The sequence below is a fragment of the Myotis yumanensis genome, unplaced genomic scaffold (genome assembly GCF_028538775.1).
Source record: "Myotis yumanensis isolate MYYU_CA2020_CCGP unplaced genomic scaffold, mMyoYum1.0.hap1 SCAF_1, whole genome shotgun sequence".
NCBI lineage: Eukaryota > Metazoa > Chordata > Mammalia > Chiroptera > Vespertilionidae > Myotis > Myotis yumanensis.
Genome location: NW_027223752.1, coordinates 99,587,774 through 99,612,491, shown reverse-complemented (window position 1 = coordinate 99,612,491; position 24,718 = coordinate 99,587,774). Strand labels below are relative to the sequence as shown.

Sequence of the window (24,718 nt, the reverse complement as noted above, 5' to 3'; positions counted from 1 at the left end):
CATTCTGTTCCTAAGAATTAGGTTAGTGTGGGGCCTGCTTAGACTTGTTCAATTGTTCCTCATCTACTTGTTTTTATTTGACTAAGTTAGTTAAACTCAACTTCAAAATTATCTTGGCACAAAGTTAAATGACTCACACTGCCTGATTTCAAAACTTTCTGTAAAAGTAATCAAGATGGTATGGGTACTACCATAATGCTAGACATGTATATTGATGGAATAGAACCTGGGAGTCCAGGTTTATGGTCTTTTGATTATCAACAAGAATGCTGAGACAATTCAGTGGGGGAAAGAATAGTCTTTACAACAAATTGTTCTGGGACTAGAAATGCACATAAGAATGAAAATGAGCCTCTATGTATACCATATAGAAAAATTAACTCAAAATGGGCCAAAGACCTAAATCTAAGAGCTAAAACTATAGAACTCTTAAAAGAAAATATAAGTGTAAATCTTCATAATCTTGGATTAGGCAGTGGTCTCTTAGATATGACACCTAAAGCCCAAAGAAACCAAAGAAAAGAGATAAATTGGGACTTCATCAAAATTAAAAATTTTTGTGCTTTGAAAGATACTATCAACATAGCAAAAAGATAATCCACAGAATGAAAAAAAAAAAAGTTTGCAACTCTGATAGGAGACTGTATCTGAAATATGTAAAAAACTTTTATAACAATATTTTAAAGACAACCTAATTGAAAACAGGCAAAGGATCTGAATAGACATTTCTCCAAAGAAAACCTACAAATGGCCAATAAGCACATGAAAATATGTTAAAAATCGGTGGCCATCAAGGAAAGGCAAATCAAAACCACAATAAGATAACACTTCACCCCCCACTACAATGATTATTATAAAAGACCGATAATAACAAGTGTTAGTGAGAATATGGAGAAGCCAGTACTCTCATACATACACTGCTGGTAGGGATGTAAAATGGTGCAGGCACTCAGAAAAACAGCCTGAGTTCTTCAAAAGTTTAACCAGAGTTCCCACATGACCAAGTAATTTCACTCCTAGGTATATAACCAAGAAAAATGAAACATGCTCACACAAAAACTTGTATAGAAATGTTCATGAAAGTATTATTCCTAATAGCCCCAAAGTGGAAATAACTAAATGTCTTATCAATTAATGAATGGGTAAATAAAGTATGGTGTTCCTTACAATGGAATATTATTCAGCCATAAAAAGGAATAAAGTTATCACACATGCTACAACACGGATGAACCTTGAAAACATCTATGCTAAGTGAAAGAAGGCAGACACAAAAGGCCAAATATTGTGATTCTATTTACATGAAATATCCAGAATAGGCAAATCCATAGAGACAGAAGGCAGATTAGTGATTACCAAGGGACTGGGGGAAGGAAGGAGGGAATAGGGAGTGACTGCCTATGGGTATCGTGTTCCTTTTGGATGAAAATGTTCTGGAATTAAATATGGTGATAGTGGCACAATCTTGTTAATATACTAAAAACCACTGAATTCTAGTTTAAGGTGAATTTTATGGTGTGTGAACTACATCTCAATTAACACTCACTAACTTTGCATTCTTAAAATATCTAACAGGCAAATGTTCAGGATAGCTGGGTTACTGAAGGTCACATTGGGTCCAAAGATTGACAAAGCTAGCATGCTAGTCAAGGAATTCTGCCTTGAACTCAGCAGGCTAGTGAAGCAAGGCATTGCTGTACCAAGCAACCACTTTACTCTCCTCTGGGTGTATATTTTGCCTGATGTGCAACATGTATTTCTGTTGTAAAATCAAATGTATTTCTGCTGTATTAAAATGTTATCAACATTGTTGCTTGCCAGTTATGGGTAAACCTAGAAATTCAATTTTTAATAAGGACTTTGGCAAAGAAGCAAATTTTGAGGTCTTAGGTAAGAAAAGATGACTATATGCTAAATAAAAACCACTTAATGATGAGAGAAAGATATGTCTATACATCTTCACACTCATTTAAATTGTGAAGAAGTATGCACAACTAATTAATATTCATAACCAATTGAATATCTTAGGCAACTTGGCTAAAGCAGCTTGTAGCAGAGCCACTGAAAGTGAGAGAACATCCTTAGTGTTAGGAATACAGTGGTGGACAGAGCAAAGGCCCTGCCCTGCAGGAGTTTACCTTCTGGTGGGGAGAAAAAGTGAGGAACAATATACATAATTTCTGTTGGGTGATTAAGTTTTATAGAGAAAGATTAAGAAAGAAAAGGAGAGTGAAAAAGATGGTGGGGGGGCGGGGTTTGCTAATGTATAGAGTAGTGGTTCTTAACCTTCCTAATGCTGCGACCCTTTAATACAGTTCCTCATGTTGTGGTGACTCCCAACCATAAAATTATTTTCGTTGCTACTTCATAACTGTAATTTTGCTACTGTTATGAATTGTAATGTAAATATCTTATATGCAGGATGTATTTTCATTGTTACAAATTGAACATACCCAGGGGAGTGGGCCTAAGCCGCAGTCTGGCCTCCCTCTGCAGGAGGTGACCAGGCTGATCAAGGGAAGACGCCGCCCCCATCACTCCACTGCTGCTGCCACTGCCGGCCGCGGCAGCTGTGAGGCCTGAGCCCTGGGCCTCGCAGCTGCCGGGGCTCACAGTTGCCTGAGCCCACGGTTGCCGTGAGCCCATGGCTGCCTGAGCCCCGGGCCTCGCAGCCGCTGTGGCTTTGTCCAGACGGACATCTGGAAGATGTCTGCCCTAATTAGCATATTATCCTTTTATTAGTATAGATAGCATCCCTCAGATTTTTTAAGGGATTGTGATCTCCAAAAAGGTGAAGAAGTGTTATTCTGAAGGATAGTTCTGCATCTGCTCATTTACCCAAGTTAGTTAAACTGAAATTACAAAAGCCTTTAATCAAAACAGTAGCCCTAGCCAGTTTGGCTCAGTGGATAAAGCGTCGGCCTGCAGACCCAAGGGTCCAGAATTCGATTCTAGTCAAGGGCACATATCTTGGTTGTAGGCTCCTCCCTGGCCTGGGCCCTGGTCAGGGCACGTGCAGGAGGCCACCAATCGATGTGTTTCTCTCACATCGATATTTCTCTCTAAAAATATCATGGAAAAGTATCCTCTAGTGAGGATTAAAAAAAAAAAGTCTGGGTCGGCAAATGTAGCTACGAAGTTGTTTCAGACAGATTGTATTAAAAATATTTAAGCTAGAATGTAGAGACCTAAAAGACAAAAAAAAAACCAAGCTACAGACATAAATTACCCGATTATGGGTAAACCTAGAAATTCAAAAGGGAAAAATGTGGCAAGCAGGGCTGGGCCTCTCTAAGGTAATTACTTTAATACAATCAACACCAAGGGGAAACAGTATTCTGTTGCAATCTATTGACAGTATGAATAATCAAAAATGTGATTAAAGAGTGACTTCAAAAGTATATTCTGCCTGGCCAGTGTAGCTCAGTGGTTGAGTGTTGTCTTATGAACCAGGATGTGGTGGTTGATTCCTGGTCGGGACACATGCCTGGGTTGTGGGCTGGATTCCCAGTAGAGGGAGTGCCAGAGGCAGCCAATCAATGACTCTCGACCACTCCCTTCCTCTCTGAAATCAATAAAAAAATATTTTTTAAGAATGTATATACTGTACTGATTTCCAGAATGTTCAGGATTATAAGAGCATCTCAGAAGTATTACAGAAACAGAAAAAATTATTTTTAGCACCATTTCTAAATGGGGGACTAGTCACTAGAAGTAACATGTTGCAGTAACAAATGAGGTTTCCATTCCATGCCTCACACTCCTGTCTTCATTACTGAGACAGAGCAGCTTTCCTAAGCTGTCGCAAGGTTATGTTGAGATTTAAAAGTAAAGTTTAACTTGAATCTTATCCACTTCATTAGCCAGAATTTAAGGTCATCTGCATTTTGCTCTGTTATACTTAAAATACTCATGTACATAATGTTAAATGCTCTGGTTTTTTTTTTTTTTTTTGAATATATTTCTTATTGATTTCAGAGAGGAAGGGAGAGACAGAAACATCAATAATGAGAATTATTGGAAGATGGCGGCGATATAGGCAGACGCGTCCCAGGTCTTGTCCCGGAGCAAACGGAGTAAGCAGCTGAAACTAGTAACACCCACCCCGAATTGGCAAATTTACTCAGCTGGTGAGACGGTTTGCAGCCGGGAAGGGCAGACCTCCCCTGGAAAGGTTAAAAACCAGGGATCTGGGCAGGAAAGTTTGCCAGACCTGAGCCCAGAGGGTCGGAGGGAGACCGCATGGCAGACAGCCGCGTCTCTTGGGACAGACACAGACCCTGACCAGGGTAAGGAGTTCCGCGGGTTTGCTGGCGCCAGGAGATTTGAGATTTGGATTTTGTGATTGTGGAGAACTGAGACTAAAGGGGGCATCCTGAGGAACTGACCGGACCATGCAGTGCCCATAAGAGAGGAGCGTTTCCCAGACCGGTAAGAGAGAAGCGTTTCCGCGGCCGGCCTGCGTTTGTCTGTTTCTTTGTTTTCACTGAACCCTGCTCATAGGACAGTTCGGATACAGACACTCACCTGTGCTGAAGAGAGGGTGAAGGTGCAGACGAGGGGAATCTGGGGAGAGGCTGAGGAAAGAGGGGGAGCCGGAGGAGGTGGCAGCGAATTGAGTGCTGAGACACCCCTGGGCCCAGGACTGGGGCAGCCATTCCTCCAGAGGGTGGAATTCCTCCCCCCAGCCCCCCAGGCAAGGAGCACAGCCACACCCAGATTCCACCCTGTATGAGATAAAGGATTAAAACAAGCTGATTAGTCCCTGGGAGTTACCAGGGTCTGGCCTATAGAGGGATTTTCAGTCCCACCAACAACACAGAGCAGGGTAAGGATTAAAAAAGGATAGAGAAGCTGTATAGCCTCAGAGGCCAACCCAAAAACACTGCCACCCAGAGGCTGAGCCACAAACTGACTCTTAGGGGAATACAAATTAAGGCAGACTGGATCACAAATACGGCCTGCTTTAAAATCAGGACTGTGATTTACAACACGGAGGAACAGTGTAACGCAGGGAAATTCAACACTCTCCTAAATACCTGGCAGGACTAAGGCGAACCAGGCTGAAGAGTAGAAGAACCGAAAGACCATCACTACTGCAAATTTTTTCTTTTTCTTTTTCTTTTTTGAATTTTTTCACCTTTTTACTAAGAAACCAATTTTTTTTCTCTTTTTCTTCTTTTTCCATCACCTGATTTTACCCTTTCAATTACCACATTGTTATTTTTAACCAGTATTATTACTGCTACCATTTTACCATTTTTTAAAGTGCCATTTTATTTTCTCTTTATTTTCTTTTGGGATTAGTGTTCTCCATTCTATTTTCATCGTTCCTTTAGCATTAATTTTCCCTATCTCAATTTCACCTCTTTGCTAAAACCCTCTTCCTTACTTTTCCCCTTTTGGTGTCCTGTTTCTCTTACCCTATTCCTGCTCCAGACTTTCCCAATTCCCTCTTTTTACCCCCTGTCTAATTCCACCCTACTTATATATCCTATTTCCAATCTACTGCTCTAAATCCTTATACACCTATTCTTTATCCTTCTTCACTTTCCAAACATTTTTTTCTCTCTTATCTTTCTATTGTTTTCTTGATTGTTGAATATATTGGGCTTTTTTTTTTTTTTTATTTGTTTGTTTGTTTTGTTTTGTGTTTTTTCTTCTTTTTTAGGACTGGTTGTGAGGTTGTTTTTCTTTTTCTTTTTCTTTTTTTTTTTTCTGCTGGTTTTTCCCTTCCCTCCCCCACCCCACCCCGGTTATTTTTGTGCTTCTGTTTTCCCTTACGCCTCTGGATATTATTGGTGGTTTGTAGTTTGCATTCATCTCCAGGGATCTGTTGCTGGAATTTGTTGAGATTAGTGGCAGTTCTATTGGAGTTTGCTCCTCATACCAACAGTCTCTTCCCCGCTTCTACTTCATTCTCTTTTTTCGCTCTCTTTTTTTCCCCCCTCTTTTTTCCCAATTCTATTTTTGCACTCCTTTTTTGTTTGTTTTTTTCTTATTTTTCTTTTCTGTTCTCTCTTTTATCTTCTTCTCTTCTTTCTCCCTTATCCCCTAATTCTCTTAATTCGGGTGGTCACCTTTATTTGGGGTTATTAATATTGTGAATATACTTGTGTTCAGTGCCTGGTACGTTGTGCCTTGCTCTGTTGTATTTTGTGCCTTTAAATCAACGCAGCAGATCCAAGCAACAGCAGCCTCCTGATCACCACATCCTCTGTCTGTGGAACAGCAGCTGTACGTGAAGCCTCCCCCCAACCAGCCAGAAGAGCCAACACAGCTGTGAACAACACCCACCAGAGGAGCTGCTGCCAACTGGAAAGCAGCTGCTACCGCAACCGTCTGAGCAGCAACCACAACCCAAGGAGCCCCTGCCACCCAGGGAGCAGCCACTGAACATCTCAACATCTACATATGTCAGCGAGATCAAACATGGGTAGGCAAAGAAACCCCCAAAGGAAAGAAAAGGAGGACTCGCCAGAAAAGCAGCTAAGTGAGACAGAGATATGCAACATGACCGAAAAAGAATTCAGAATAAGGTTCCTAGAGTACATGCACCAGATGTTCAAGAAGCAAGAAGAAACAGATGAAAAACTCAACTACTTACGCAAGAAGCTAGAAGAAACAGATGAAAAAATCAACAACTTAAGTAAGTCCCAAGAAGAAATGAAGAGCGACATAGCTTCAATAAAAAACTCCATTGAAAGTATCAACAGTAGACTGGAAGAAGCGGAGGACCGAATTAGTGAATTAGAAGACAAGGAAGCAAAACACACTCAAACTGTACGGCAAATGGAGAAAAAAATTAAAAGACAGGAGGAGAGCCTAAGGGAGCTTTGGGACAACATGAAACGAAACAACATACGAATAATAGGGGTGCCAGAACAACAGAAAGATGAACATGGATTAGAAAACCTATTCGAAGAAATAATATGAGAAAACTTCCCTGAGGTGGGGAAGAAAAAAGTCACACAAGCCCAGAGAGTCCCAAACAAGGTGAACCCGAAAAGACCCACACCAAGACACATCATAATTACCATGGCAAATGTTCAGGATAAAGAGAGAATCTTACAGGCTGCAAGAGAGAGACGGAAAGTAACATACAAGGGATCTCCCATTAGATTATCAAATGATTTCTCAACAGAAACACATCAGGCCAGAAAAGAATGGACGGAAATCTACAAAGTGATGCAAAGCAAAGGACTGAATCCAAGAATACTCTATCCAGCAAGGCTATCATTCAAAATTGAAGGGGAAATAAGAAGCTTCACAGACAAAAAAGGGCTAAGGGAGTTTATCACCACCAAGCCAGCCATGCAAGAAATGCTAAAGGGACTGGTGTAAAAAGAAGAAATATCAAGCTCAGAAAGAAAACAGCCACACACACACAAAAAAAGAAATGGCTACAAACAAGTACCTTTCAATAATAACTTTAAATGTAAATGGACTAAATGCTCCAACCAAAAGACATCGAGTGGCTGAATGGATAAAAAAACATGACCCATACATCTGCTGTCTACAAGAGACCCACCTCATTAGAAGGGACTCACACAGACTGAAAGTGAAGGGATGGAAAAATATCTTTCACGCAAATGGAAAGGAAAAGAAAGCTGGGGTAGCAATACTTATATCTGACAAAATACATCTCAAAGTGAAGGCCATAACCAGAGATAAGGAAGGCCACTTCATAATACTAAAGGGATCAATACAACAAGAAGATATAACCCTGGTAAACATATATGCACCCAATGCAGGAGCACCCACATACATAAGAAAACTTCTGGAAGATATCAGGGGAGAGATCGACAACAATACAATCATAGTAGGGGACTTTAATACACCACTGACATCACTGGATAAATCCGCTAGACAAAAACTCAGCAAAGAAACAGCAATCCTAAATGACTCACTAGATCAGATGGACTTAATTGACATCTTCAGAACACTTCACCCCACAGCTGCGGAATATACATTCCTCTCAGGTGCTCATGGGACATATTCAAAAATAGACCACATATTGGGTCACAAGCAAAGTCTCCACAAATTCAAGAAGATTGAAATCATAAAAAGCTTCTTCGCAGACCACGATGGCATAATGTTAGAAATAAACTACAATAAAAACAACCCCAAATACTCAAACACTTGGAAGCTGAATAGCATGTTATTAAATATTGATTGGGTTACCGATGACATCAAAGAAGAAATTAAAAACATCCTGGACACTAATGACAATGAAAACACAACAATCCAAAACCTCTGGGACACAATGAAAGCAGTCCTGAGAGGAAAGTTTATAGCTCTACAGGCCTATCTCAAAAAAACAAGAAAAAATGGTAGTCAATCATCTAACTCTACAACTCAAAGAATTAGAAAGAGAGCAACAAGAAAACCCCAGAGTGAGCAGAAGGAAGGAGATAATAAAGATTAGAGCAGAAATCAATGAAATAGAGACCAAAAAAACAATACAGAAAATCAATGAAACCGAGAGCTGGTTCTTTGAAAGGATAAACAAGATTGACAAACCCCTAGCCAGGCTCACCAAGAAGCAAAGAGAGAGGTCCCAAATAAACCAAATCAGAAATGATAGAGGCGAAATAACAACAGACCCCACAGAAATACAAATGATTGTTAAACAATACTACGGGCAACTCTACTCCAACAAACTAGACAACCTGGAGGAAATGGACAAATTCCTAGAAAAATACAACATTCCAAAACTCAATCAGGAAGAATCTAAAAACCTCAATAGGCCAATAACTATGGAAGAAATTGAAGCAGTCATCAGAAAGCTTCCAGCAAACAAAAGCCCAGGGCCAGACGGCTTCACAGGGGAGTTCTACCAAACATTCAAGGAAGAACTAAAACCTACCCTCCTCAGACTACTACAAAAAATTCAAGAGGAAGGAACGCTTCCAAGCTCATTCTATGAAGCCAGCATCACCCTAATACCAAAACCAGGTAAAGACATCACAATGAAAGAGAATTACAGGCCAATATCCCTCATGAACATAGATGCCAAAATCCTCAACAAAATCTTAGCAAATCGGATCCAGCAGTACATCAGAAGGATCATACACCATGACCAAGTAGGATTTATCCCAGAGATGCAAGGATGGTACAACATCCGTAAATCAATAAATGTGATACATCACATAAACAAATTGAAAGAAAAAAACCACATGGTCATATCAATTGATGCAGAAAAAGCATTCGACAAAATCCAACACCCATTTTTGATAAAAACTCTCAGAAAGGTGGGAATAGAAGGATCATACCTCAACATAATAAAAGCCATATATGACAGGCCCACAGCCAACATCATACTCAATGGACAAAAACTAACACCATTTCCCCTAAGAACAGGAACAAGACAGGGATGCCCACTCTCACCACTCCTGTTCAACATAGTACTGGAAGTATTAGCCATTGCAATTAGGCAAGAAGAAGAAATAAAAGGCATCCAAATTGGAAAAGAGGAAGTAAAACTGTCCTTATTTGCAGGTGACATGATATTATACATACAAAACCCTAGAGACTCCACCAAAAAGCTACTAGACTTAATACATGAATTTGGCAATGTAGCAGGATACAAAATTAACCCCAAGAAATCTGAGGCATTTCTATACACCAATAGTGAACTTTCAGAAAGGGAGATCAGAAAAACAATCCCATTTACCATCGCACCAAAAAAATTAAGATACCTAGGAATAAACTTAACTAAAGAGGTTAAAGACCTCTACTCAGAAAACTACAGGACGTTGAAAAAAGAGATAGAGGAAGACATAAACAGATGGAAGAACATACCATGTTCTTGGATTGGTAGAATCAACATCATTAAAATGTCCATTCTACCCAAAGCAATCTATACATTCAATGCACTTCCCATTAAAATACCAATGGCCTTCTTCAAAGATCTAGAACGAACTCTCCAAAAATTCATCTGGAATAAAAAAAGACCCCGAATAGCTGCAACGATCCTGAGAAAGAACAAAGTAGGTGGGATCTCAATGCCAGATATCAAGCTGTATTACAAAGCCACTGTTCTCAAAACTGCCTGGTACTGGCACAAGAACAGACATATAGATCAGTGGAATAGAATAGAGAGTCCAGAAATTAGCCCGAACCAATATGCTCAATTAATTTTTGACAAAGGAGGCATGAACATACAATGGAGCCAAGATAGTCTCTTCAATAAATGGTGTTGGGAAAATTGGACAGACATATGCAAGAAAATGAAACTAGACCACCAACTTACACCATACACAAGAATAAACTCAAAATGGATAAAGGACCTAAATGTACGACAGGAAACCATAAAAATTCTAGAAGAATACAAAGGCAACAAAATCTCAGACATATGCCAAAACAATTTCTTCACTGATACAGCTCCTAGGGCAGTTGAAACTAAAGAGAAAATGAACAAATGGGACCACATCAAAATAAAAAGCTTCTGCACAGCAAAAGAAACCATCAACAAAACAACAAGAAAACCCACCTCGTGGGAAAACATATTTGCCAACGTCATATCTGATAAGGGCTTAATCTCCAAAATTTATAGGGAACTCATACAACTTAACAAAAAGAAGATAAACAATCCAATCAAAAAATGGGCAAAGGATCTAAATAGACACCTTTCAAAAGAGGACATTCAGAAAGCCAAGAGACATATGAAAACATGCTCAAAGTCACTAATCATCCGAGAGATGCAAATCAAAACAACAATGAGGTACCATCTCACACCTGTCAGAATGGCCATCATCAACAAATCCACAAACGACAAGTGCTGGAGAGGATGTGGAGAAAAAGGAACACTTGTGCACTGCTGGTGGGAATGCAGACTGGTGCAGCCACTATGGAAGGCAGTATGGAGGTTCCTCAAAAAATTGGAAATGGAACTCCCATTTGACCCTGTGATCCCACTTCTAGGAATATATCCCAAGAAACCAGAAACACCAATCAGAAAGGATATATGCACCCAGATGTTCATAGCAGCACAATTCGCCATAGCTAAGATCTGGAAACAGCCTAAGTGCCCATCAGTAGATGAATGGATTAGAAAACTGTGGTACATCTACACGATGGAATACTATGCTGCTGTTAAAAAGAAGGAACTCTTACCATTTGCAACAGCATGGATGGAACTGGAGAGCATTATGCTAAGTGAAACAAGCCAGTCAATGAAGGAAAAATACCACATGATCTCATTCTTTCATGGATAATTAAGACCATTACAAACTTTTGAACAATAATAAATACAGTGGCAGAGCTGCCTCAAACCGATTGTCGGACTTCAGTGGTAAGGCCAGGGAGGGTTGGGGGACAGGAGGGAGGGGAGTAAGAGATCAACCGAAGGACTTGTATGCATCCATATAACCATAACTAATGGACATAAGACACTGGGGGGTAAGGGAGGGCAGGGGCTTGTCAAGGGTGGGGGGGAAAAAAGGACACATATGTAATACCCTTTGTAATGCTTTAAGCAATAAAAAAAAAAAAAGTATTTGGATTTAAGGAACTATAAAAAAAAAAAATAATGAGAATTATTGATCAACTGCTTCCTGCACACCCCACACTGGGGATCAAGCCCACAACCCGGGCATGTGCCCTGACTGGGAATCAAACTATGACCTCCTAGTTCATAGGTCAATGCTCAACCATTGAGCCACACTGGCTGGGCAATGCTTTACTGTTTTAATTCACATAAGCCATTTTAACTGTTTGGTTTGAATAGTGAAGGTCTATGGTATGTCAAATGTTATGATTTTTTCAGGGCACAAAAACTGTAGTGAGGGAAAATGCTACAGGATTTAGAATTCTTGTACAGTGGAACCTCAAAGTTTGAGCATGGGCAGTTGAAAATGTTTGAGTATATATTAAGCGCAAATTGACTGCTATTTTTGTCCTTGGGAATCTTAACAGTTTAGCAAACAACCACAGGGGCAAATGTCTGCTGTAGAGATAATGCAATAGCAGGGTACTTTAAATGAAGGGCAAATACATCCACTTGGGAGGTGGGGGAAATTGTAGACTTTTAAAAGGCTACTTACCACTAAAAGGCAGGATGATATTGAGATTTGCAGACCAAGAGGCAGGGAAAGCATTCCAAGGAAAAGGAACCACCATGAACAAAGCAGAGACATCATTTGGGGGCAAGCCCTGGTTCTCAAGCTTTCCTTCCCTAACCCCTCAAAAACAACAAAAAACAAAACAAACCCCACATATAATGGATAACACATTTCCAACGGCTGGATTTGGCTGAATGCTTGCCCTGTTCTCCCAAATTTGCAGGCAAATAAAGCATCCAACAACCTGTTAAAATTTTTTAACTGCCACAGCTTAGCCTTTTTTTTTTTTTTTTTTAAAGAAACGGTTTATAAGACCAATTTTACACACACACAAAAAAGACTTTTTGGGGTATGGAATTTAAACCACCCCAGCATGGATAGGTCAGAGAGACAATATGTCTGTCTTCTCCCTGGGGTTTTGCAAGCATTTTTATAGATCAGGTAGGAGAAAAAAAGGTATTTAAGCCATTCTGAAAGGATTTATATTACTAGTAGCTATAGACAAAGAGAATGGACAATGGTAAGAGGGGCTAATTCCAGGATGTGCAAGAGTCTGAAAAGAAGTGTGGGCTCCTAAGGATTGGGAAGTTCATGTGCAAATAAGTGGAGGCTCCTGGATTTCTGCAGTACCTGGCTGCAATCCTTTTAGATAATCCAGAAATAGCCACCTGGAAATTAATTCTAAATTCCAACAGATATACAGGAATGTGAGCAATCTTTTGTGAGAGCTGTTCCACAGCTGTTTTGTCTCTTTCTCTCACTCTGTGGAAGCTGTAATTTTAATTTAGAACATCTCAGAATTTTTTTGGTAAAATCCTAACTGGCAGGCTAGACTCTTGTTGCTGCTCTTGGAGTTAGCTTTACAGTTCTCCACTGAAGGGAGGAAGATAAGTGATTACTTTTTAACAAACTTGAGTATTTTACTATTAGTAAAAACAGTTCGACAGTGGAAGTTAAGACTCAAGAAGTTAAACTGAGAATCTCAAAAGCCAGGCTGTGATATTTGGACTCAGGCTCATTAGTTTTATTCAAATTATTACCATTCTTGAATCTCAATTTGCAACTTGCTGAGGTTGCAAAATGAAGCAAAAATCTCAACATGAAATTATATGTTGGCTAATCTCTCCCTGGTGAAAGTTAAATATTATGAACACCATTTATTTTCAGCCAAATAATAGACATAGGAGCTCAAATCGTAAGCAAAGCATCTGATTGACAAATGAAGGCCAGGCAGTTAGTCACTGGGTAGAGAAATCAACAAGACACTATGAAAGAAATTAACTGGGAGAGGATCAGTGTTTGCAAAAGTAACTTTACGATTGTGTGTTAAACTCAAACGTTTATCAAATGCTTGGACATGTCTAAGATGCCACTACATTCTTTCAGATAATTGCATAGAAGTTATTATAATGAATAGAGACTCAATTAGTATAGTTCTATTTGATAGTTTTGGTTATAATCATAAGACTAAAATTTAGGGCTTTTTATAGGTAGTATTTTGATTAATCCTTATTTTGTATAGTTTATGGTAAGATTTTTGGACATCAAATAGATTCACTTTAAGTGAGCTTTTCTTTGCTGATGATTATCCTCAGATAAATGAAGACTTCCTGTACTTAATAAGTACAGGAATGATGGAAAGGCACTGAAAGTTTGTGTGTGTGTGTGTGTTTGGCAGGGGTGGAGGTTAAGCTGAGTAAAAGTGAACTGGCTCTTAATTACCCTTGGGAAGTTTAATGGGTTACAGGAAAGAACCTTTTGGAATAGCAGAGGTCTAGGGTGGTAGCCGTCAAAAGAAAAGATTGACTTCCTTGAAGATGAGCCTTTATTACTTTTCCTAAAACAGTTTCTGCGGAAGGGGTCTCCAAAGCTCATTCTAAGATGATCATAAAGGACATTGGGATATCAGAAGAAGAAAGGGGTGGTGCACTGTTCAAATTTGGACTCACTAAGTTTAAGATTTTGGCTAGATTTCCAAGTGGAGAAAACCAGCAGGTAGTTGGAAATATTAACATAGAAGGATCAGTCATGTTATGGATTCAGAGAAAATGTCTTTTTTCCCCATTATTTAATTTGTAATTGCACAATAACACCAAATCATTTGGCTAAAGATGTTTTTTTGACATGCACGAGAAAAAGCAACTATTTCCATTGTTGTAAAGGTTTTATTGAAGAAACTTAATGAATATAAACACTTTATGGCTAAGTAAAGACAAACACTGTGGCTAAAAAATAGTGAAAATGAATTTTGCTGACCATTAAAAATACTGGGGTATCAATGTATTTGAAGCTGGTTAAATGTGTAACAAGTTATATTAAATCGGTTGTAATACTAAAGTCACTGAACAAACCTCCACACTAAAGTTTCCTGGGCTATTACTGTATTACTCCTTCCAGAGTGACTATGTTTTGGGTTTCTTCCTCCTATACATCTATTAATTCCTATTTTCAAGAGAAAATACCTTACCCAAATTCACCAGTGCTAACATTTCCTTCGCTGTAACCTATTGATTCCTAGGTTAATCCCAACAATATTTGAGTGACTGCCCCACCTGGCATGAGGTTACTATTGGTCTGGTTCCATTCTCCGAACATATGTGGAATATTGCTTCTTTTTCCCCTTCAAAACAGAAAGGACTGCATGATCGTGGATCTCAGAATTACTTATGAACCACTACCGCTGCCCTCTCCCTTAACAAACACTGCAACATTATAACCTATGTACCTCTGCTTTGAAACTATATCTTTAAAGGAAAAGAGCCTGCAACATTTTTGAGAAAAACAAAACATGAAACAAATGCATATTCCCGAGCGGAATAATTTCCAACTCCAGGCAGGCAGAGGACCTAGTAATTACTCTAATGAATACCTTTTAGAGAGGCCTGCAGTCGGCTCTTCCTTTTCCAATTTAAAACTGCTTAGATGGAGCAGTCAGGTGTGACGTTTTTTAGGAGACCTCTAACAGGCGCGTCTCTAGGCACAGGTGCCTGGGGTAAGCCCAAGGCGAGTCAAGGGCCAGGTTTCTCAGCAGCTAGTCATTTCTTTCGTTCTTTAAAAGAAACAAAAGTGAACTTCCTTCATAGTCTATTTTCTGGGCGCTACTGGATACCCCGTTCCGGAAGGAGTAGGGAAAATAGATGATAGGGTGACGGGGAGGGAGGAGGCAAAGGAATGACACTGGAAGTTGGACCAGGATTCTGCCAGTCCTATTATCCCGGCATGGCACGGACACTGACGGAACCAGGCTTCTCCTGCTGTTTTTGCGGGGCTGCTGTAAATGAACCCGACGCTCACAGGAGAAACCTCTCTCCTTCCCTCTGTTTTCCAAACGTACCTCTCCTCTTATACTCCCAAGTCTCCCTCCCTAGGGCCGCACAGATGGGGTTCTTGCCTTCTCTCTCCTAACTCCCCTCACGAAAGAAGCGGGGTCACTCCCCTCCTCTCTGCAGAGGCTTCAACCACTGCACGCAAATCAATATTTAACTGTGATATTCCTGACTTCTCTACTCCGGACAGCCCACGCTCTTCTACTGCGGCCCGCGGATCCCCCTAGGAACGTGGCCCTCCTTTCCGCGCCTCTGCGGCCGCCGCCCCTCGATGCCCAGGACGCGAGCCTGTGCACGAGCCGCAGCGGCGCCGGGAGAGGCGCGCGTGGCTGCCCGCACGCTCCAGGAGAGCGCCCGCCCTCTCCCCCCACAGGTCTATTACGTGACTGGCCCGCGCCCAGTTACCTACTCCAAGGTGGGGGGGTGAAGGGAAGGGGACGAAAGAAGATGCACGAGTCCGAGGCTGCAGTCTCCAGGGAAGCCGGTGCCACCGCATGAGACGTAGCCGCGCTCGCAGTTATGAGGATACGCATGCGCGCCCTGCCGGCACCCGTCCAACCCCCGCCGGGACGGAGCCTTAGCCGATTACCTTCCGGGGCAGTGCGCCTCTAGGAGGGAAGCGGGCGGGCACTTCTGAAAGTCTCCTAACTCTTCCGGGACGCCTCTCGGGGAGCGGACTCGGGTGTTTGTGTGCGTGTGCAAGCGCGCTCTGAAAGTACGCCCCACAATTCTCCCCCTCTGCTCCCTTCCCTGCCACTTCCTCCTTGCTGTAGGGACCGGAAGCGTTCTTGAGCCAAAATAGCTCGGCGGGCACTTCCGGGACTGGAGAAGTAGGTTCCGGGAGGTGCTGGACGCAGAGGCAGCGGCGGCGGCGGCGGCGGCTGGAGGATGAAGAAGGAGCAGGTGCTGCACTGTCAGTTCTCCGCGTGGTACCCGCTCTTCCGAAATATCACCATCAAGAGGTAACTCAGGAGGGGCCTACTCCGGGACCATGGCAAAAGGAAACTGCGACATTTGGGGCAAATTCTATATCCATAAAGAAATGCCTAAGTAAAAAATGCAGGCCTTTGTGGGATGGGAGCGCCAAAGCCGAGATTTCGACTTCCTAGTGATATTTCAGGTGGGGAGATTAATGAAGTCGATCCATATTTGCTGTGCGTTCTGTTGCGGGTCAGAGAGTGTGCCAGAAGGTTATGTCATGGCTCAGAGAAGGTCAGAGGCTGGTGAGTAGTGGGTTAAGCCAGTTTAGGCTTGTGAGTTCACCGTCATTGTATTTAGAATTACCAGAGAGGGGAGGAGATCAGGAGAACTGGGTAGTCCCGGCGTTGCCACTGACTAACCCAATTATATTGTGAAGCTCCAATGTGACAGTGTAGATGGAAAGCGTTAGTATAGTTACATATTCTTAGGAATGCTTGTACCGCAAGAGGAAGCTATCTGGAAAAGCTGTGGAACAATATTTGTTTTCTAGTTCTCCACCCTACAATCAAGGAATCCATCCCTATTTTGCAGGGCAAGCATAGGATTAACTGTTTCATCCTTCACCCAGGAAATTCAAGTATTGTAGGCAAGACAGCTAGGAGAATATCCCCAAATGTTCAAAAGCAATCATACCATCTGGAGCAAGATGCAAGGGTAGGTTTTCATTCACTAAGAGGCATAGAGCAAAGAACTGCATGTCCATGGATACATTTTCTGTTCTTTGCCCGGTCCTCAGTTAGGCCTAGTTTCCAGTTATTTAGATATCTACTGTCCCTTGCTTTTCATTCTGTCCTCTTAGTGCAGAGAGTGTGAATGCAGAGAGGGGAAACTGTTTTGAAATCCTGAGGGATTGAAAGAGCATAAAGAGATTATTCAAGACAATTCTTTTCCATCCTCTTATTCATACATAGAATCAGCTTCCAATTACTCATGGTGTAATGGAGGTTAGAGTAGCTCAGAGGAGGATGACCTTTGCATTTGAAGAAGGTCAAAGTCACACCGAAACAAAAGGAAGAGCTTCAATAGCAGCAGTGGACATTACCTCCTATCCTAGAAGTAATTTTTCTATATGATTTGCCAATCTTTCATTACCTTGCATAATTGAAATAGGCTGTGGGTCTGAGGTAATGATAGAGTTATTTGTTTTGGGTCGCTACGATATAAGGTATGTTTGTGAACTTGTCAGACATTTCACACTGAGTTCGCTTAAAACGGGCATTTACTTTCTGTGCAGTTCTTTTGCAACCTCTGGTGTACGTTTTCTTTGCCTTCAGCAGTAAAATATAATGGTTAAGAATTGGACTCTGGAGTCAGGGCCATCTGCCTGGCTTTGAATTTTGGTTCCACCAACATCTTGAGCAAAGTGTGTAATCTAAGTCCTATCTGGGAAATTGAGACAGTAACAGCCTTATCATGGGAATTAAATGAGATAAAGCATTTAGGATGCTTGCCACTGTTTCTGGCATATAGTAACCAAATTTGCTGCATGTTGTTACATTTTGGATTTTTTATTTAATCAAAGCTCAATTGAAGCAAAGTAATTTTAGTTTACTTAAAATGTGCAACATTCACATGAAGCCGAGAGTGAGAAGTAAACCAAGAGGTGGGATTTTCTGAACAGTCAAAAACTAAACTGTGCTTCCTGAAACCATCCTTTACTCTCTTTAAACTCTTCAGTGTAGTCCCTCATGTGGTGAGATCACTGAACCTAATATTGGCAGGATACCCCTCCACAACTCAGGCCAGTTGGGTGGAATTGTTGGCTTTGCCATTGCCATTGTCAGCTTTAATGCTGAGAGACTATATTATATTCTGTTTTTTTACTCAGCATTATTATTTAGGGTCAGGGGTTATTATGCACTTAAGAATGGAAGTACAGTGCTCGCTTCGGCTGCACATATACTAAAATTGGAACGATACAGAGAAGATTAGCATGGCTCCTGCACAAGGATGACACGCAAATTCGTGAAGCGTTCCATATTTTTTGAAAAAAAAAAAAAAAAAGAAAGAATAGAAGTACATTTTTTGGTAAGTTCTAGAACTTTGACTCAGGCTTATGAACAATTAGCTAGAGGACTTCGGGCCATCCACTTTACCTTTCTTTCTTCCTTCAAACATGAAAGTTATAGTAATCTTATAAAGGCCCCTTCTACCTCTAAAATTTAATTAGAGTAACTTGTCTGTATATATATAACTCTATCAGCCTGGTGGTGTAGGTATTTTGTCATTTAAGTCTTTTACATCTGCCAGTTAAGCCCATTGGATTCTTGCCTGCATAATATATTTCAATGACCAATTTAAGCTCTTCTCTGACAGCCTTATGTGTAAAGCGTGCTTGGCAATGACTTGTTCTATGGTTTCAGTCTTTCAGGCATGATTCCTTTTTCCTCTGAGTTTTGATAGCATTTGGTACATCTTGGCCCGGCATTTACCATATTGTACTGTGATTTTTTTCCTTTTATATCTTTCTCCCTCATAGGCTTTGCATTCTTTTTATTTTTTAATTTTTTATTTTTATTGACTTTAGAGAGAGAAGAAGGGAAGGGAGAAAGAGAAACATTGATGTGAGAGAGAAACATAGATCTGTTTCCTTCCATATGTGCCCCTACCAGGGATCAAACCCACAACCTGGGTATGTGCCCTGATCGGTAATTGAACCCGCAGCCCTTTGGTGCACGGAACTCCAACCAAATGAGTCACACTGGCTAGGGCAGGCTTTGCATTCTTAATGGAATCACCTTGGTATCCTCCTTGACTTATATGATATAATGCAAGATAAATCATAAGGATGAGTTTAGAAATGACTGCAGAACTCAGTGACTCATGAGAACTAGAATCCAACTTGATATCATCTAATAGAGGTAAGAGTTGTAGACCCTCCAAATAGGAAGAATATGCAAATAATTTATAATAGAATCAAACAGTAAATAGATGTTTTGAATCTAATCAAGGGATGATAAAACTTGGAGGGAAAGCCCATATTCAAATCAGACTTGAGAATTAGTGTACTAAAAAACAAATGACATGGACTCTGAAATCATGGATTTGGGGACTGAGAGACTTTATTGACATAAAAGAGGACTCTGTCTGCTCTCACTGTGGTCAGGAAAATCACCCTAGATGTCTAGGAGCTGGCATTCCTGCCAACATTTCTGTCTCAGGCCCCTGATAAGATAAACTTCATATTCTCTTGGAAAGGTGGTCTCTAATTCTCTTGGGATGACATTGTTACTTTAGTGGGTGTCTTTAACCCTAGGAAGAACTAGAATTAAACAGAGGTGATGAAATAATTCAAACTTAAGAATTTTATCTTTTTTTCTAAGTTTATTTAATATCTTTAAAATTTTGCCATTTTGTGGATAATTAGCACCTACCCTATATAATAGAGAGCTAATATGCTAATTAGACTGGACAGCCGAACGACCTTCTGGATGTCCTTCCGGATGACCTCCTGGACGAAGCTGGGGCTACGAGGGCCAGCCAAGGCAGCTGGGGCTGCGAGGGCCGGCCGGGGCTTCGAGGACTGGCTGGGGCAGCCAGGGCTGCGAGGGCAGAGCCCCTTGCATGAATTTTGTGCACTGGGCCTCTAGTCTACACTAATAAAAGAGAAACATGGTAATTAGCGTACAACCGCTACCCTTTTCATTGGCTAATCAGTGAGTATATGCAAATTAACTGTCAGCCAAGATGGCGGCCGGCAGACAGGCAGCTGGAAGCGAATATGAGGTTTGCTTGCTGCAGACTCCAACGTTCCCCTCCTCACTTGCCTCTGAGCTACAACTCTAAGCAACTATATACTATGTTGCAAATAAGAAGATAAACAAAACACCAGAAACCAGCTGGACTGAAAGCCAGGCAGACCGAAACTTTGTATCGATGTTTTCAGCAGCGAGGCCTCAGAGCTAAAGCTGGCCCAGAATTAAAAAAAAAAAGAAAACAAGGAGCAGTTGGAAGCTTCAGTCACTCGCTTCCGGAAAACAGCCCTCAGCCCCTCACCCAGCCTGGCCAGGCACCCCAGTGGGGACCCCCACCCTGATCCAGGACACCCTTCAGGGCAAACCAGCCGGCTCCCACCCGTGCACCAGGCCTCTATCCTATATAGTAAAAGGGTAATATGCCTCCCAGCACCAGGATCAGCAGAGCAGCGAGGCTCCTGGCACCGGGATCAGTGTGACAGGAGGCAGCGCCCAAACCCCCTGATTGCCCTGCGGCTCTGTGTGTTACAGGGGGCGGGGCCACAACCTCCCTATCTGCCCTGCTCTGTGCCTGATAGGGGGGAGCTCCCCAATCCCCTGATCAGCCCTGCTCTGTGTGTGACAGGGTGCGGAGCCCCCCCCCCCCCCCCACCCTCACGGGCCCTGCTCTGTGTGTGACAGGGTAGAGCCATAACCTCTCCATTGGCCCTGCCCTGAGTGTGACAGTGGTGGCGCCCCAACCCCCTGATCGGCCCTGCTCTGTGGGTGATAGAGGGTGGTGCCCCAACCCCCATCCACGAGCCTTGCTCTGTGTGTGACAGGGTGGAGCCATAACCTCCCCATTGGCCCTGCTCTGTGTGTGACAGGGGGCAGTGCCCCAACTCCCCTATCGGCCCTACTCTGTGAGTGACAGCGGGGAGCTCCTCAACCCCCTGATCGGCCCTGCTCTGTGCATGACAGGGTATGGAGCCCCAACACCCCTGATGGGCCCTGCTCTGTGCGTGACAGGGGGTGGCGCCACAACCTCCCCATCGACCCTGCCTTGAGTGTGACAGGGGGCGGTGCCCCAACCCCCCAATCGGCCCTACCCCGAGCGTGACTGAGGGTGGCATCGCAACCTCCCAATCCGCCCTGCTCTGTGCATGACGGGGCGGCACCCCAACTCCCCAATCAGCCCTGCTCTGAGCATGACCAGGGGCTGTACCTAGGGATTGGGCCTGCCATCTGCCACCCGGAAGCAGGCCTAAGCCAGCAGGTCGTTATCTCCCGAGGGGTCCCAGACTGTGAGAGGGCACAGGCCTGGCTGGGGGACCCCCCCCCCCCGAGTGCACAAATTTTTGTGCACCGGGCCTCTAGTATATATATAAAAGCCTAAGCGACTGTTATGACTGTATGACCAGCTGGTAGCTATGACGTGCACTGACCACCTGAGGGCAAATGCTCAACGCAGGAGCTTCCCCCTGGTGGTCAGTGCACTCCCACAGCCAACTTTCTGCGGCTGGCCAACCTCCCACAGTTCCTCCTCCCACTCCCATCAGCCCCGATTGCTGGCCAGTCCAAGGGACCTCACTGGTGCACGAATTCGTACACCGGGCCTCTATTCTATACTAATAAAAGTCCAGGCATCACAACCGGAACGACCAGAGACCAGACCACCATGGCCCCTCACAGGTCTGGCCCCGCCCCCAAGCAAGTGGTTAGGGGCAATCAGGCAGGCAGGAAGAGTGGTTACCGGTGATCAGGTAGGCAGATGGCCCCTTGCAGGGCTGGCCCCCGCCCCCCAGCAAAGAAGGAGGGAGGTCCAGGCCAGCCAAGCCATCGCACCCCAGACTGTCGCCTGCAGAGGGAGGCCACCGGTGGCAGGGGAGGGGGGGCAGCACTGCACAGATGGCAAGCAGTGGCAGTGGCGGGGGTGGGGCCAGCTGCCTGCAGCTGGGGGAAGGAAAGTCCTGCTAGGTCCTGATCTCAAGCCAGGCCTAGCGACCCTACCCGAGGGGTCCCGGATTATGAGAGGGTGCAGGCCGGGCTGAGGGACCCCCCCCTGAGTGCACGAATTTTCATGTACTGGACCTCTAGTCCTAATATATAAAGAGCCAGGGTCCATCATGACCTAAATGACCAGATGGACGACTGAACACCAGGCTAGGGAGCTGAGGGAGCGGGAGCTGTGGGCCCCCGGCTGCCTGTGGTGCGGCGGCAGAAGAGGGAACTGTGGGCCCAAATGACCAAAGGACCAGTCTGGCTCTCACGGTGTGGCGGGGCAGGGCCTCAGAGGCTGTGGAGCCTCACAGGGCAGGGGCTGTGAGCACGGAGCTTCACAGGGTGGCTGAGGCCGAGGAGCCTTGCGGGGCGGGGGCTGTTAGCGTGGAGCTTCCTGGGGTGGCTGAGGCGGAGGAGCATCGCGGGGCGGGGGGTGGGGGGATGTGAGTGTGGAGTGTCGCGGGGCAGTGGAGGTGAGGTGGAGGAGCGGGTCGGGGGATGTGAGTGTGCAGCTTCGTGGAGTGGCTGAGGCGGAGGAGCATTGCGGGGCAGGGGCGGTGAGTGTGGAGTGTCGCGGAGCAGTGGAGGTGAGGTGGAGGAGCGGGTCGGGGGCTGTGAGTGTGCAGCTTCGTGGAGTGGCTGAGGCAGAGGAGCATCTCGGGGCAGGAGCAGCAAGCGTGGAGCGTCGTGGGGTGGTGGAGGCGGGGTGGGGGCTGTAAGCCTGGAGCTTCGCGGGGCTGTTGAGGTGGAAGAGCATCGCGGGGCGTGGACGGCTGAGGCCGAGGAGCCTCGCGGGGTGGGGGCTGTTAGCATGGAGCTTCGCGGGGCTGTTGAGGTGGAGGAGCGTCGCGGGGCGTGGATGGCTGAGGCCAAGGAGCCTCGCGGCGTGGAGGTTCACAGGGCAGGGGCCACGGGGGTAGAGGAGCGATGCTGGGCGTTGGACACGGCCCTGATTGCAGCTAGGCCTAGGAACCCTAACCGTGCACGATTTAATCGTGCGCTTGGACCTCTAGTATATATAAAACAGGTTAGCCTTGTGGTTCCAATTTAAATTGTGTAATTGGTTTACAATGGTGATATGTTAAACTATATGAGAAAAATAGTTAAGTTTTTAAATAATATCAGAATGTTTTCAAGAACCTTAGATTCACTATACTTACAGGTTAATTTGCTGGCTTCATAAGAGTTAAATACCTGGGAAGGCTTATTTAGATAGTTGACATATAGGGGTGGGTAAAAGTAGGTTTACAGTTATGAGTATATAAAACACAGTTTATTCTTGTACTAGAGGCCCAGTGCACGAATTCGTGCACCAGTGGGGTCCCTCGGCCTGGCCTGCGGGATCAGGTCAAAACCTGCTCTCTGACATCCCCGAGGGGTCCTGGATTGTCAGAGGGTGCAGGCCAGGCCGAGGGACCCCACTGGTGAACGATTGAGGCCAGGGAGGGATGCAGGAGGTTGGCCAGCCAGGGAGGGCCTGTGGGAGGGCTCCAGGGCATGTCCGGCCCATCTTGTTCAGTCCTGATCAGCCGGACCCCAGCAGCAAGCTAACCTACCAGTCTGAGCGTGTCTGCCCTCTGGTGGCCAGTGCACATAATAGCGACTGGTCGACCAGTCGACTGTCTGCCCCCTGGTGGTCAGTGCATATCATAGCAAGTGGTTGAGCAGCCTTAGCATATCTACACTAATAAAAGAGAAACATGGTAATTGGCGTACGACCACTACCCTTCCCATTGGCTAATCAGTGAGTATATGCAAATTAACTGTCAGCCAAGATGGCGGCCGGCAGCCAGGCAGCTGGAAGCAAACATGAGGCTCGCTTGCTTCAGTGACTACGGACTCCAACGTTCCCCGCCTCACTTTCCGGCCTCTCAGTTGCAACTCTAAGCAACTATATACTATGTTGCAAATAAGAAGCTAAACAAAAGCCCAGAAACCGGCTTTCAGTCAGCCGGGCTTTAGCAACATTGTATCGATGTTTTCAGCTGCGAGGCCTCAGAGCTAAAGCTGGCCCAGAATAAAAAAAAAAAAAAGAAAACAAGGAGCGGTTGGAAGCTTCAGTCACTCGCTTCCGGAAAACAGCCCTCAGCCCCTCAGCCAGCCTGGCCAGGCACCCCAGTGGGGACCCCCACCCTGATCCAGGACACCCTTCAGGGCAAACCAGCCGGCCCCCACACGTGCACCAGGCCTCTATCCTATATAGTAAAAGGGTAATATGCCTCCCAGCACCGGGATCAGCGTGACAGGGGGCAGCGCCCAAACCCCCTGATCGCCCTGCGGCTCTGTGTGTGACAGGGGGCGGGGCCACAACCTCCCTATCGGCCCTGCTCTGTTCGTGACAGGGGAAGGCGCCCCAACCCCCTGACCAGCCCTGCTCTGTGCCTGATAGGGGGGAGCTCCCCAATCCCCTGATCACCCTGCAGCTCTGTGTTTGACAGGGGGGAGCGCACCAACCCCCTGATCGGCCCTGCCCTGAATGTGACAGTGGCGGCGGCCCAAACCCCCCCCCCCCCCCGGCCCTGCTCTGTGGGTGATAGAGGGTGGCGCCCCAACCCCCCTCCACGGGCCTTGCTCTGTGTGTGACAGGGTAGAGCCATAACCTCCCCATTGGCCCTGCCCTGAGTGTGACGGTGCAGCGCCCCAACCCCCTGATCCGCCCTGCTCTGTGTGTGAG

At 44.5% G+C, this 24,718-nt stretch overlaps 2 protein-coding genes and 1 non-coding gene across 5 annotated transcripts in view; 2 read left to right on the top strand and 1 right to left on the bottom strand.

Annotated features, from left to right (window-relative positions):
- NUDT5 (nudix hydrolase 5) overlaps positions 1 to 15,913 on the bottom strand; it is a 51,314-nt gene extending 35,401 nt beyond the window's left edge. The window contains exon 1 of the mRNA XM_070428435.1: positions 15,798 to 15,913. The gene's annotated coding sequence lies outside the window, so the exon portion shown is untranslated. The remainder of the gene's footprint in view (positions 1 to 15,797) is intronic.
- Positions 15,914 to 16,045: 132 nt separating this feature from the next.
- The window catches only part of CDC123 (cell division cycle 123), an 84,009-nt gene continuing 75,336 nt past the window's right edge, over positions 16,046 to 24,718 (top strand). For 2 of the 3 annotated variants that reach the window (XM_070428423.1, XM_070428418.1), the window contains exon 1: positions 16,050 to 16,350. In XM_070428423.1, coding sequence (XP_070284524.1) covers positions 16,277 to 16,350 — 74 coding nt within the window. In that variant the 5' untranslated portion in view covers positions 16,050 to 16,276. Of the gene's footprint in view, positions 16,351 to 24,718 lie in introns of all 3 variants that reach the window. The other variant, XM_070428428.1, reaches the window with a different exon arrangement.
- On the top strand, positions 18,248 to 18,354 carry LOC138999714 (U6 spliceosomal RNA). Its single transcript, XR_011469434.1, has one exon. It is a non-coding gene; the product is annotated as a U6 spliceosomal RNA (small nuclear RNA).